General features: G+C 41.3%; 1 protein-coding gene across 1 annotated transcript in view; it reads right to left on the bottom strand.

Moving 5' to 3' along the window:
• EIF3H (eukaryotic translation initiation factor 3 subunit H) overlaps nucleotides 1–14,901 on the bottom strand; it is a 66,267-nt gene that overhangs the window by 38,099 nt on the left and 13,267 nt on the right. Inside the window, exon 2 of the mRNA XM_080909488.1 lies at nucleotides 13,223–13,379. Within this exon, the coding sequence (XP_080765614.1) occupies nucleotides 13,223–13,379 (157 nt within the window). The remainder of the gene's footprint in view (nucleotides 1–13,222; nucleotides 13,380–14,901) is intronic.

Here is a 14,901-nt window from a genome sequence, read left to right on the forward strand (position 1 = left end):
TGACCGTTCCACACTGTCTACGTATTTTAAATGACCTAAGCAACTCTCTACAAGTACTGAATCTATAAAACCTCATTTCCGTAAAGATGACAGTTACTACAAAACACATGAGCATCCTGGCCTGTCACTGAGCTCACATTTATTACATATCTGATCTTTCACACATGACATTATCACTGAACAGGTGTCTTTAGGAAATATCTTAAAAGGGGATAACGAACAAAAATGTAGTCTGTCTGAAACACTGGAGTTACTTGGTACAAACCTCCACCCCACCTTCTCTGGCCTTCCACTTCCCTCCCACTTACCTACGGTTACCAGCTGTTCACTCAGGCTCTCCTTTCCTTCCCAGTCGGTGTCCCTCCCTAAGCCACAAAATGCAGGCTCCACCCTGCGGACCACTGCCAGAGGAAACACACTGACTACTGCATTTTCAGGCATCCCAGAAGCTGACTCTGCCTACTGTTTTTCCAGCCCATTTCCAAGGTAAATAAATCTCTGCTTCCACTGACAGACCTTCTCATTCTATGCCCCTAATCTACGCCTCCATCTTTTGTTCATCTTTCCTGATTCAACCAGCTGTACATCACAAGTTAAAATCAGGCCCTACTTTCAGAAAGAGAATGTCCTAGCTCTATGTAAGCAATCTTTTCAATGTTCCTGTCTTTTTCACTTACTTTTCCTTTTTCCTCTTTGATTTCTGATTGGGGAAATAAAAATAGTACTGAATGTTAATTCCACATAGTCCTTTTATGACCAAGAACAAATCAAAGAAGACTTGCGTTCTTAAATGCTTTTAAAAAGACTTAAGTTACATGGGAAGTGGAAACATTGAAGTGAAATTATAGCAGTTACAACAGGGAACTCAGATATCAAAACAGTGGTAATTAGCGGGGATATGAATAAATGTAGAAAGTGTATTACATGTGAATGTTAAACATTGCTGACCATCCTTACCACTGAGCTAACAACAGTACTAATGATTACGTGGTTAAATCACCCCTGTCCTGTTCACTACTCAAAATAAACACTTTTTTCAAGTTAAAGCATTTGCTGTAACACATAACAAACCATTAAATATTAGTGAAAGACTGTTTCTGTGATAAATGAGTGGAAGGAAATTCTGATGGTTCTGATGAGTAAACATTTCACTGACTGACATTAAGCTAACTGAAGTTTAAAGATGTCAGGTTCAAAGGCGAGACAATTTATCAAGCAAGTTAAGTTCTATGATTAGTATAATTCAGTCATTATGGCCGAAGCAGTTAAAAATAATTCCATACGTTCCTGAAGATGTTCATCAAAACCACTTAGCAGTTGGGAGGGAAAGCTGAGAGTCCCATACATACAATGTTTCAAATGTGTGTATTCATATCAAACGATAATTAATTGAATTATACCAGTCATCCTTACAGCACTCCCTACCATATGAAGTGTAAGTATGGTCTAAGCAAAAACTATGGCGAGGTCACACAAACCTGGTGTCTGGTGGCTTTCAAGTCTCTGTGATGGTTTTCTTGTTCTCAGCTTCTTCTCGCTGTTAAACCTGCACCTCCTCCAAATTTTGGTTTGGCCAGATCTTTCTTTTAAAGTAAAAGGGGAAAAAAAATCTCTTTGCAATGAAAGAGACTGTGGTCTAAATCATGATGGTGACAAGCAACCCTAGCAATTTAAGTAGACAAGCCTTGAAATAATATTGTGATCAAAGTATCAAGCAGCCTAATAAAACCCAGGTGGCTTAGCCTTATCATATATGGTCCCTGTTACCACACTGCACTGTTTAACCTACTTCCTGGTGTCAACAACCACTTTCTGGTATTAATTCCTCCCCATTATAGACCTGCTCAAGTTACCATGTTCTCTGATAAGACAACCCTTTTTCCAAAAAAAAAAAAAAAAAGTAAAAAGAGTGGGGTTTCTTTTGAATGCTTCAGAACTGGAGCCATGATTGGTAAGCCTCAGAAACCACAGGGGCTTTGTGCTATTAGCCATGTATTCAAGGCTCTGCTAATTCCTCGGAGGCACCAGATGGCCGTGGTGACTACAGGGTAGTCAGGGTTCTCATGGTCTATAATACCAGAAGCAGCAGTACGAAAACCATAAGCACAAAAACCTGCTTTACAACCCTGAAGATCCAAATGAGAGAAGTGGCCACCGACAAAAGTGTACCCTTGCTCCAGACACAGCTTCATCCCTCGAAGGTTCCCCTCGGTACAACTTGTGAGGTTTGAACCAACTTTCCCATCTGCAGGGACTGCTGCCTATCAACGGGAACTAAATGTCTCAGGGACTTTGTCTTAGAGCATATTCGGTTCCAGAAAGATTTCACGATGGTGACGTTGAAGTGCCGGGAGTTATTACAGCTATCTCAACATTTGTTCCAAGGGCTTAGAGAAGCGCTGGATTACAAAAAGAAATTATTTTAATTTATCTGCCTTCTTTCACCGGCTCAACCCCACCCCCTAAAACACTGGTAAAAACACATCACTAGGAAGACTCCGCACTGGAACAGGGTGAGGTAATGTGCCATGTGCACCTTTCCCTCTGGGTGTGAGTGTTTCCGATGTTGCTGTGCACTGTCTCAACCACAGGTTCTAGGCCATCTGGGGGCGGTGTCACGGGTCTCCATTGTACACACAGCTAGCTCCCCGTACTAGTCCAAGACGACTGCCACAGCTCAGCGTGGCCTGAGTGGCACCCAGTGCTCACAGAGACTCACAGCAGAGGGATCCGCGTCTTCCCTACTCTCTCTTCCCTCACGCCGTTTGCCCAGATGGCAGGAGCAGCAGATTGGAAGCATCGCACAACATATCACTTAACCATACTGTGTGCTCGGTAAAGAGGGAAATTCACATGACAGGCTGCATCGGTACTGTCTGTTTAAGGCATCTGCAGAGCAATGCATTCTAGAAAGCCTGTGCCAGCAGCCAGGCACCGGCTCCTTCCGTTAAATAAAACCATCTACTCGAGCTATTTGCAGATGCAGTCAGTGGCATTTAATAAGTACGTGCCCTACTCAGCCAGTCTATACTTCAATTAGTTTCTCCATTCCGTAGCAACACTGGAGGGTATGTGACTTCCAGCAACTGTGCTCAGAATGCCTGAGCTGGCTTGACTCAACCACCACTAATTTATGGCTCATGTAAAGCTGAGAGCTGCCTTGGATCTTTAGTATGTATGGTACACATATATAAACTTACTATATTTTCTGAAATCTAGGTTAAAGTCAACAGCCATTGCCCTCAGCTGTGCCAACAGAAATGAAAATGCCAAGCAGTGCTTCAGGGGATACATACTGTCAGCTGGGTTCAGGGTCTGAGCTCACTGACGGCGATCCTGACGGACTAGTGGGGTCACTCCAGCTCCCGTCAACTGGATCTCAGTGCACAGGCACGTTAGCTGGAGTTCCCACCTTCCCACCTGCCACTAATTTAACCTTTGCTTCTCTTTCCCCAATTCCCTACTTACTGGAGACGGACCAAAGTCCAGACTATGATGCACAGACGTGCGAGCGAGCAGGGGAGCACCAGAACTACTGAGAAGCTCAGTCTGGACCCCCTTCCCTTCCGTGCCTCTCATTCCCAAGGCTGCCAATGGGAATGCAGAGTCCCCAAGTGAGAACTTAACCGCCGATCTGCACAGCTCCCATAATTAGCTACTAGTGTTTTTTCCAGTCCCTGCCCTGTAGGAGACAATCTGAAAAGAAACACAAAGTGCCCCTGCCACCCACAGCCAGTGTCTGTGAAGCAGTAGGAAGCACATGACTCAGTACTGAGTGTGCCACGTGCCCGCCACACTGTCCCTTTCCTTACTGAAGCACCTGTCAAGTGCTGCCCTGGCCTCCACCGAATCCTTCTCACCATTCCAGGACCAGAAACTTCCCTACTGTCTTGTTTTTAGCAATGTTTGGAGGCAGAACTCAGCTTGAGCTGAGTTGATAGAAATGTGATAAATGAAATATAAAATTGTAATAATTCACAAATACTAGGAACTTTAGTAGTGCACTTCAAAACCATGTAAATACAGCTGGTGTTACATCTCCTGCTTGCAGCCCCGACACTGAGGAGATCCTTGGTTATATTACATTAAGATTTCCAGGCAGTCTTGGCTACATTAAGCCCTGTCTCCAAACAACAACAAAAGCAACCCACTAAGCTCATTTAAAGCACTCGGAGTTGTTACCAAATGAGGTTAAAGAGAAGAAATAAAATACATGTCTAATAATACAATGCAAGAGGGATCCAATTTTTACATTTTCAATAAATTATTTTTGTTACATACAGTCATTTTAAGTCACAGAATTAGTGCAGAGCTCTGCAGATATATTTGTCATTCTACTTAAGATGGATAAATGGTAGACAGACAGACAGACAGACAGACAGACAGACGGAATCTAGAATCTTCACTTTTTCCTCTAACATCATGTAACACCTAACCAACATCTCTTAGACTTCTCTGTGCTTCAAGCTAAATGTGCTGCTCAAAACAGCTACGTTCCTTAAGTAACAGACCCCTGCAATCTTCCCCTTCCCAAAACAGCCCACAGTAAGATGGGGTGAGCTACGGCCATCAAACATGCCGGGCTGTCACTCAAATACCAGTCAATTTAATGAGGGGTGGGGGTGAGACTAGAATGGAGTTTGGAAGCTATGGAGCCCCAGGAAGGACAACTGGCAGAGGTCCAGCTGCTGCTGCTGCTGTCACCCTTGCAGGCTGCTCAAGCTAATGGCAGGTCACAAATCCCAGAGTTCCAAGGAGCTCTGCAGCCAGACTCCTACTGCCATGGTTGCTGGCTCTAACCTTAGTTACCTGCTACAAAACGTGCCTGGACAGCATCACCCTTGTCTAGTTCTGTCAGACAGAAATGATGTTGGAGAAAACAAGGATAAACACAACAAGGGCATGGCCAGGAAGTGAATCAGGTATATATATCTATATATACTGCATTAGGTCAGAACGAACCCTGCTTCTGTCTTTTCCTGTATCAGAAAGCAGCTAAAACATGTCCACGATGCTTACCAATCTACAAAAGTAATAATAAGACTCATGTTAGAACGTGGGAAAGGGATGAAAAGCTCACTTGGAGCAACCTCAAGATGAAAAGGGTTATTTACAACGAACTCATTTTATGTCTCTGAGATCTCTCTTTGGAAAATGCAACATCAGCATCAAAACATCAAACCTAATTATAATTGATCTAGCTACATACATACAATTTACAGATAAAGTAACACAGTTAGTTGGAGGACTGAAATTAGACGATACTTCCAGGCAGAAGAGAAAATAAGTTTAAACTTGCTTCTTAGGAAACGGGTTTATAGAAAAACAGAAATAACCAGGGCCTCTGCTTACATGGTCTAATTGTGGCTTTTTGACATTTTAATTAGTGTTAAATAGTTCATCCTTAATAGTTATCAGCTTGAAGTTTAGTAATAATTCAAATATCTTCACCTAGAGTTGTTGTGGGTCAAAAGTAAAACAGTTTTTATTTAATTAAAATGTAAACCACTGGGAATGGTAATTTAAGGATTACGTTTTTAGACTTGGGAAACTTAGGAATTTTAAATACTATTTAAGTACTATATCCACCTGTAATTTTCAAATCTTACAGTATTACTTTAAGTCTGCACAAAATTCAAACAGGTTTTCCTTGGCTTCCTTCCAAACCATAGCACTTACACTTGGGGACCGTGAGGGAGGACACCATAAAACGCTTTCGTTTCTTTAGGCAGAAAAACCTTCCACATGGACCAGATTTTCAACAGTGCATTTTCCACGCAATGGTGTTTCTCATCTAATTTTTAAAAAGTGAAATTTAAGACATGAAATAAACACAATGACACTGTTGAAAGTTTTAAAATGAAGCCAGATTTTGCCCACACTTTTATAGGTGCTCCTCAGAAAATCTTAAGAACAACAAAAAGTCCTGAGTATACTGAGATTTCAGTTTCACATTTAGATTTTATTTCTTATTTTCTAATCACCTCACAAACCAAAAATGAAACGTATCATTTTAAAATTTAACTCACAGTCTGAGTCATCAGAATAATTTGGTTAGGATTAATCTAAATTAGTTCATTGCTCTCAGCAGTCACCATAAATTCATCAAATGTTTACGTTTGAACATTGCAAACAGTACCAAGAGTAACAACAAAACCAGAACTATAAACTGTGTCATGGTCTGCTGCCTAGGCAACTTGTAAAATGAGCTATTTATTAAATAGTTAAAAGGTATCAAACATTTTACTAAACGTTTTAAACAGAGCTGTCTGAACTATGGACTAAATGTCCACAGGGCTGAGACCAGCGCACCAAGACCTGCTTCTCATAGGCCCACCCTCCAGAGCTTCGAGCCCCGCACACTACAGGAGCAGCCACATCTCAAGCCAAGGATGCAACGTTCTCCGAATAAATGCCAAGTCCAATAATCACAGCAGTTGGCTCTTTATTTCTTCAGATGCCTACATTGCTTACTATGCCCCATAAAGGTGGGTAGTTACAGTAAACAGGCAGTATAGAGCCTTAACAACTGTTTACGCGTCACGTCTGTGAGGTCATCCCAAGAAAGCCCCCTGACATCTACGTGCTCCTACTCTTCTCTCCACCCTACCCCAGATGTATCAAGCACGCTTCACACTTCATTTACACACTTGTAAACCCTTTCACAGCTATCACTAGGATTTGCTATCTTTCTGTCTTTTTTCACTATTCCACATAAATGCTGAAATAAATTATCAAATATATGGAGCGTTTTAGCATACTTTCACTTTATCTTTCCAACGAGCTTTAAACAGAACGCTCAAAGTGTCTAATATTTCTACCAAGAAAACTGTCTAACATTTCTACCCCAAAAAGTTCTGTTTAAAAAAAGAAAAAGTAACAAGATAGGCTTTTTAGAATGAATGTAATTAAACAGATCAGAGTGATTACTAACTACAGATAGGCAAAGAAACATTAAGTAAAAATATCACATCTTTCTATAAAATGTCTCCATATTTCCAAAAGTTATGAACCACATTCTGTCTGACCATGATCTGAATTCTGAGGCACCACAAAGCTGAGGCGGAGCCCTCCTGTAGGTTTCTAGCAGTTCTGGATTCAGACAACCGAGGAAGGGAGGTGACCAGGCAACAAGTAATTAGACCAAGACTGTCTCTGCCATCCAGCACCGGCCGATTCTTACACCTCACACCGCAAACCTCACAAGCACAGATGTCACTCCCCCAACCCAGTGAAACAAGCAGCCACTGAGCCTCGAGAAACTCTGACAGCCTCTTTCTGCATTAAGTTGACTTTTTAATCCCTTCAAGAGTCCTGGTAACACTTTTTGTTTTAACTTTTGAGATAATTCTGTACTTAAGTTAACATTTAAACTTTTAGCAAAAGACAACAATTCTGCTACAATGAAAACTGACCAAAAAAGCTGAGGGTCTCACGCACCAGAGACGTGCTGTCTTTGCTGCACGTGCACTGACTACACACAGCACAACAATCTAAGTCGGGTCCTTCCCTTTCCCTGCCCTCTTTCAGGAGACAGACGTCGGAGGCCAATGACCACTCTCTGCAACTAACCTCAGGCAAGCAAAACTACAAGTTTGTCTGTTCCAAATAGCAAAATTACGAATTTGGCGCTGGTGCAAAGAAAGTAAGCTTTTTCTAACACCTGCAATATTAAATTGATTAAGTTTGCTAAAAAACAAGACAGTGAGTTATTGAATCTGTGTTTAATTCAGTACACTTTATAACATATTTAAGGAATTCAGTTGTATAAAACAGGATCTGAATCTTATCAGACGAAAATATTTTTTGCTGTTAGCAAGCCTCGGGTTGTATGTCTGAGAAAACAAATTAGTCTCCAGTTCTCCTAAGCTTGATAATAGTGCCCCCTAATGGGAATTGTAACTTGAGGGTTTTTAACTCATACTTTTCAAAAAGCATATATTCTGAGTAGGTTACCTCACTATAACCAAAAAGCAAATTCTAAAATGTAAGTTTAACAAAAGTAGACCACTCAAAAAAATACCTATGTTGAATTAAAAAACAAAACACAACCCCAAGAATATCAGAAACAAAGACACATTTCTAGGTGTTACATTATCCTATAACACATAACCCAAGAAGCCACTAGGCAAGCAGTTTTATCCCAAAGAAACTGTCTTCACCATGTTTCTGGTACTCACTAGATGAGCAATCAGCATCTGCCAAATGAAAGACATTATAAAATGGGACAGAAGCTGGCTCTCAGGTTACTGACTGTCCCACGCAGGCACAAGCTGGCACCTACGCGTCTCTACACTGTTCCCTACACTTAGTTTCCCTAAACATCAACAACTCTGAGTGTTGTTTTCTTTAAACGCTGTGAAAATTAGAGCAAGAGCTTTACTGAGATACTTCCCCGGGTGGCCAGGGCAGTGAATCCAACAGTACACACCTTCCGCTTGGGTGTTCACACTACTTCTGAACTTGGGCAACACTGAGTGCATCTCCCAGAAGAAGTAGCACTGACCAACCACAGCCAAACACAGACTAAAATATAGAAAGAAACTAGCGTCATATTCTGATCCAAACACAAGGAAGACATCAAGGAGTAAAAAGTTCTATTTCCAGTCACAAATTTTCAGAGAGCCCAAACCTAACGTTTAGGCCAGAGACCAAAATGGTTACTGTACAGATCTAACACATATCTAATAATACATAAACAAACAGGACAGCCTTCCAATAAAACTGCATCTACAACAGCAGGTCCAGGGATCAGTTTGTCAACCCAGTTTAAAGTATTCACTAATATTTCATTTGTAGCACAGATTAAAATTCCTCACTTTACAAAAGGCAACAAAAAAAACTCTTAAGAAACTTGAGTTACATAATGCCGTAAATTTAAGTTTAGCACCCCCCCCCCATCTAACGATGACCACACTCTGATGATTATTAATAAATGGGTTTAGGTAAATGAAGTGAAACTCAAATGTATCACCCAAGGCTATGCAGAAATACAGAATGTTATGTTATACTTTGTCACGCATAAGGAAAGTGAGGAATCTCGCTGGATTTTTATGTTTGCATGTGTGTCTGTGTGTGCTGCACACAAACAGAAACCAAAGGTGTCTTCACCAATGTGCTGAGGGGCCTGGCACTTAGCCTGAAGCTCATCAATTTAGCTTCACGGGCCCCACAATGACAAGGATCATCTCTCTGCCCTGTACCCGTGCCGAGTTTCAGGGTTACAGATACACAGCACACAGCCAGGTTTCATGTGAGCGCTGGGATCTAAACTTGGGTTCTCGATGCTCCTATGACAGGCGCTTACTGAGCCACCTTCCCAGCCCCTCGTTAGCTCTTAAAGGTAAAGTGAGCGATTGAAACTTGTATATAAATAGACTTGGTTATGCAACTATGCTGTTTTATATTCAACATATTTTAATCTCTGACACACACACTTCAGTTTCCCAACGCAGAGAATAGGGTTGATAGAAATCTTAAACTGAGCAGAGCAGGAAATAATGCCCAGGATTTTAAAATTATTAGCATTACTAAAGGCTAAATGAAGTTTCTTTTTGACTTAAAGCTGTTAAAACCTTAAACAAGCTCCTTAAAGTACTCATTTAGTTAATTATCTCAGTCTCACGAGGTTACCCTCCAGTGATCCAATTCTCAAATTAATAAGATACTGCACAGCACAGCTGTACTAAACATCATTTCTTTATATTCTAAAGAATCTTACTTAAAAATTAACAACCACCCAACCAAACCAGGTAGCGGCACTGTATTTTCTGAGATGGTTTGTACTCACACCGGCCACTGCTTCAGTACAACTCTACAACACATTTGTGAGAGAAAACAACTGTTTCAACAACTTGTCCCTGAAATAGTGAATATTAAATTATAACTATTTCCAGATATGCTGAATGGAGAAATTGATCTCTCTGGTAATGCCATTAACAGACAACACACAGATCCCCACATTAAACCTATCAAACATGTTTAGGCTTACAGTAACCTACATTAAAAAGGGGTCTGTTTAAAGCAGAAAAAAAAAAGATGTATTTTATACTTTAGTTTTAAAATGACACACAAAGCAGTTGTGTATCTGAAACAAAAAGCAGGGATGTGATTTTTTTGGGGAGACATTAAGTTAATAAAAACTGACTTCCAGATGAATGGTGGGACAATTTTGCGATGAAATGCAAAAATATACTTTACATTTACAATGTGTTCAAGTTGCTTCTCTAAGAGGCTAATAAATAAAATAGAGACAGTTATTAAAAGTAACCAGTTAAAAGTTATATAAAAAGCTCGAGAGACGAACTGGTGGCTCCACGTGCCAGCCCGACAGTCTGATGGGTTTGCAGAGCCCACGGAGGCGGGAGGCAAGACTGACCGACCTCACTCACCCTCTGTGGCATGTGTGCCTGCAGACAAAAGCAATCTGTTTAAAGTTTGTTTTAAAAGTTCCTAAGAAAACTATCCACTTCACCTCATCATAAGTAAGTCACATCACAGACGAAGAAACCGAAGGTGTGCTCTTGAACTGCTGAGCCAGCCTAAGTCCACTTTAAGATTCGAAGCCGTTCATTCCTGTTTCTATAGAACTAGGATTTTGAGCGGGTCATGACGCATTTTCTAGAATTTGATGTGTTCCACGCCCTATATATACCCTGACCTCCACCTCCAACTCCACTCTGATAAGATGCTGTGCCAAACAATTCCAAGTGGTCAGATAAGTTCCTACGAAACCAAAATTCTTTGGGAATCCCACAACCCTTGCAAAGCCCCTAGCCTTGCAGTTTTGGAGGGGTTATATAAGCCCACGGTCTCCATGGCCAATGCCAGTATTTCAAACCCCACTTTAGGGAGAGAACTTAACCTGATAGAAAACAAAGCTTGCATACTTTGACCAAATATGTCAAGTAATGAATGATCTTTACTGAGAACAGACATCCAACACAGGACAGCAGAAAAGACAGTCTGGAAGTCAAACCCTAGCCTTATATATGGTCAAATGATCGATCACGACACCAGGACCACGCAATGGAAAAGGAAGAGTCTCTTCTCCAAAGCTGGCAAATCTGGGCCCTTCCTTTACACACAGACGAAGGTTAACACTAAACTGTATAAACAGGTTAATTTAGCATTTACAACCATAGCATTCCTACAAGAAAATTGGAAAAAGGGTTCATACTAAATTTGTCAATAGTTTCTTCAATGTAACTGAATGAACAGTCAGCAAAAGTGGAAACAGGGAAACGCACACCAAACTTCACTCGACAAAGAGAAAAGCGCAGCACACAACAAGAGACAACGCTGATCTCTCTAGACTTACAAACTGATCTTTAAAATGGGAAAGGCTAAGCCATCAAGTAGAGTAAGCCTCCATATCCACAGGACTCACTACTAGAATTCAATCTATGTCTGTTCGTATACTGCACATTTATAGACACACCCAACCATCATTCTTTCGGGATGTACTGTAAACAGCTACTCACCTATAAGGCAGCTGTTTATCAGAGCGAAAGGGTGTTCATGGGCGGCATGCAATACTACACCGCCTGACATAAAACGAGCTGAACATCCAAGAAATTTTATATTAAGAGGGGTGTTCTAGAACCAATCCCTAACAGAAAGCAAGGAATTGTTAGATACAAAAACTGGTTCGACATCAATGTTCATCAAGAGGTGTGATGCAGGCCACTGAGAGGAAACACATCGTTCCCCAGGGCTGGACCCCAAATTCGACAATAGCACCTTTCCAGGCAGGACGTGCCTGCTGGTGCAATGGGGACATGAGTGTGGGAGAAACAACAACTCCATGACAGAAGGGGACTCACGGCTAGTTCCAGAAACCTGGTCAAAGGCCCAAGGCTGTGGAGGCTGCAGAGCTAGCGGGAGCCTAAGACTGTTGCTAATGAACACTGTCAAACTGCCTTCTAAGTACGCGTGTGTATAGTATAGCTCTCAGTTTTGTTCTCAGCCTTGGCCAGAATAAACTCTTTCTGCAGTGGCATCGATGCTGAGGCTCATAACTAGAGGCAAGGAACTAAGAAAAGGTAACTCGGTTCTCAGACCAAACGAGACATCTAAATCAATGCCTTGTCCCCTCCCCACGACACACAAGCGCTCGGATGCAGGCACACAGAGGCTTGGAGGGGAAGGAGTGCTGGGAAGATGCTGTCTTCCTGACATGATAATGACCTCGCTGCAGCTACAGCAACCTGGAAAGGTCAAGGCCACAACACAACAGCAGGTGGCACTAACAGGACTCAGTGGGTCACAAAGACAGGACAACAAATAAAATAATGTAACAGCCATGAAGGTAAGGGTGGGAGGGTGACGTCCTGGGAATTGTTGGAAGGAGTGGGAAGTGGGGGTAGATATGATCAAGGCACACTGTATACATGGATAAAATCGTCAACAGACATGGTGCAGGTCTGGAGTTTGGTTTCCAAGCCCACATCCAACACACCCACACATACATATATACACATGAAACAGCTTTAAAATGAAAAGTCAAGGAAAAAAATCTTGTCATAGCTATAAAATAGAGGAAACTTGAAGTGTCTCAAAGTCTACATGATTCACCTCATCAGTTAAACAGAATGATAGAGAACAATGTTGTTAGAGGTAAAACGGAAATGTCAACAGTGTCACGAGAAACTTCCAGAAGATCCACTGACACCCACAAAAAGGTTAGGATAAAAGTTTTGTCATGTGCTTTAAGCAGTGCTTTTTTTAATTTAAAGAAATTACATATAAATTGTGTCCTAAGAGTTCAAAACGGTCAAAAATTATCTTCGACTTGGTTTCGTTTTGGTTTGGGGTTTTGTTGTTGTTGTTTTGTGACTGTTTCAATGTATAACAGAGCCCTGGCTCTTGATTTATGACCAGGCTGGTCTCAAACTCACAAAGATCTACCTGTCTCTGCCTCCTAAGTGTTGGTGGCTGGTATAATCTTGAAACTACAAGGATGGTCTTCCTAAAACGGCTAGCAATACTTACCTCTCTTCTTAGACACTTTCAAACACATGGCAACGGTGACCTAACAGGACAAACTAACCAACTTTCTTATACAAATTCTCATTGCACAGACAGGTCGTTTTTTTTCCCCAGAAACTCAAAAACCATGACTTAGGATAACCCAGTAAGAGATGAAAGTCACACTGGGAATCGAGCTAACATTATCTGTACACACTGCAAAGACACACTTGACATCGGTCCACAGCCTCACCTTCATCAAAGTCAGCATCGTCCTCGGTGTGCTGGGGGAACGGGAAACAGTTGGTAATCTCTAGTCGGTCTTCCACAACCAGACCCAAGAGCACCCCTTGAACCACCTCAGTTCCTTGTCCTTCTTCTTGATAATGTTTGATTATCTTTAATACTACCTACAAGAAAATAGAAAAGAGAACTTAAAAACCATACTATTTTATGTTTTAAGGGAAGAATAAAAACCACTAATGAGTTTACACAACCACAAATATACATACTTGTCTTGCAAATCATTTCCTTTAGCCTTACTTAAATAAAGCTCACATAAGGTTCCTGGATACTTAACCCTATAAATGAGATCTCTAGATCTTTGCTAAAACAAAGTAAGCAGATATATGACATATGAATTAATGTAGATTTTTTAGAAGTTACTACAGGTTAGTTAAAAGCCAGTGTCTACATATGCAAACGACCTGTGTTAACAACCAGAATTCAGTATATTTTCACCAAAAAGCCAGGCCACAATAACCTTATTTCCTTTCATAGAACAAAGAAAGCTATTAAGCACCTAAAGAAGCAGTTGCAGGTGAGGCATCTAAAGAGCACCTCACACTCTCTCCAGCGCTCCTGAACTTGTTTCCTTATAAAGACCGAGGACACTTACCCATTAAACATACCCAAAGGAGATGGGAAATGCATAGAGACCTGAGTGTCTGCTAAGTAAATACACCAGACAGAGAAATGAGTAAGTGAGGGTTAATTATAGGAGCGAAAGCTTAAGCTTAAAACTCTGTGATGAGGTCTGATTAAGCTCAATAAATGCAGGAGGGGGTAAGGGGTGCTTTGTCTCGTAGATTAGCCTCCAGCTAACTCAACTCCTTCCCAGGTCAGCAGACCCAGGTCCAACCATCCCATCTTCTTATGCAGCCCAGGTTAACCCTCAATCACCTCACAAACACAAAGTCCTAAGTGATCAGAGGGCTAGGTAGACAAAAGCCCTAGGAGTTGTAAGGGCTCTAGGACAGAAACTGAGAACAAAAACCAAACTCACTCAGGTCCCAAAGCTCTCAATCCCCTCCTAAACCTCTAAGCTCTTAAAATTGGAGGGGGGGTCCCAAAAACTTCAGTACTGACGATTTCGTATCAGAAAATGAAACTGAGAAATTCTGACATTTCTCTTTTAAAACAATAATGAACACACTGTGCATGAGCATAAGCTATATTCTTATGAAAAATAGCCTTTCCAAAACAAAAGTATTTACTCACAGGTCAAAAAATGGCAGTTTTAGATGTCTGGGAAAAAGTTAATTAAAAAATATTAAAAAATATATTTTATCCAGAACAGGAAAATCAGTTTTACATTTCATAAATCTTTTTAAGGTCTTGTTTTGTAGACAGCAGTTGGATTAGGACTGCCTTTGTGTCTCAGCCTTTTAATATGGCTGATCACTGAGCATCTGGACCCTCTGCGGAACACTCCTGAAGGAAGACAGAACAAGCTGGCCAAGGAGGTCTGCGTAGCATGAAAACTTTGACCCTGAAGACTTTTAAAACAAGACGTTAATGACAATAAGAAAAATTAGTTTGTAGAAAATGATTGTAAAGAAAGTGAGTGGTACAGTGAGCGACAAGAGGGTGGGCTCCACTAGGGGGTGCAGTGAGGAGCAAGAGAGTGGGCTCCACTAGGGGGTGCAGTGA

Source organism: Micromys minutus (genome assembly GCF_963924665.1).
Source record: "Micromys minutus genome assembly, chromosome: 33".
Lineage (NCBI taxonomy): Eukaryota > Metazoa > Chordata > Mammalia > Rodentia > Muridae > Micromys > Micromys minutus.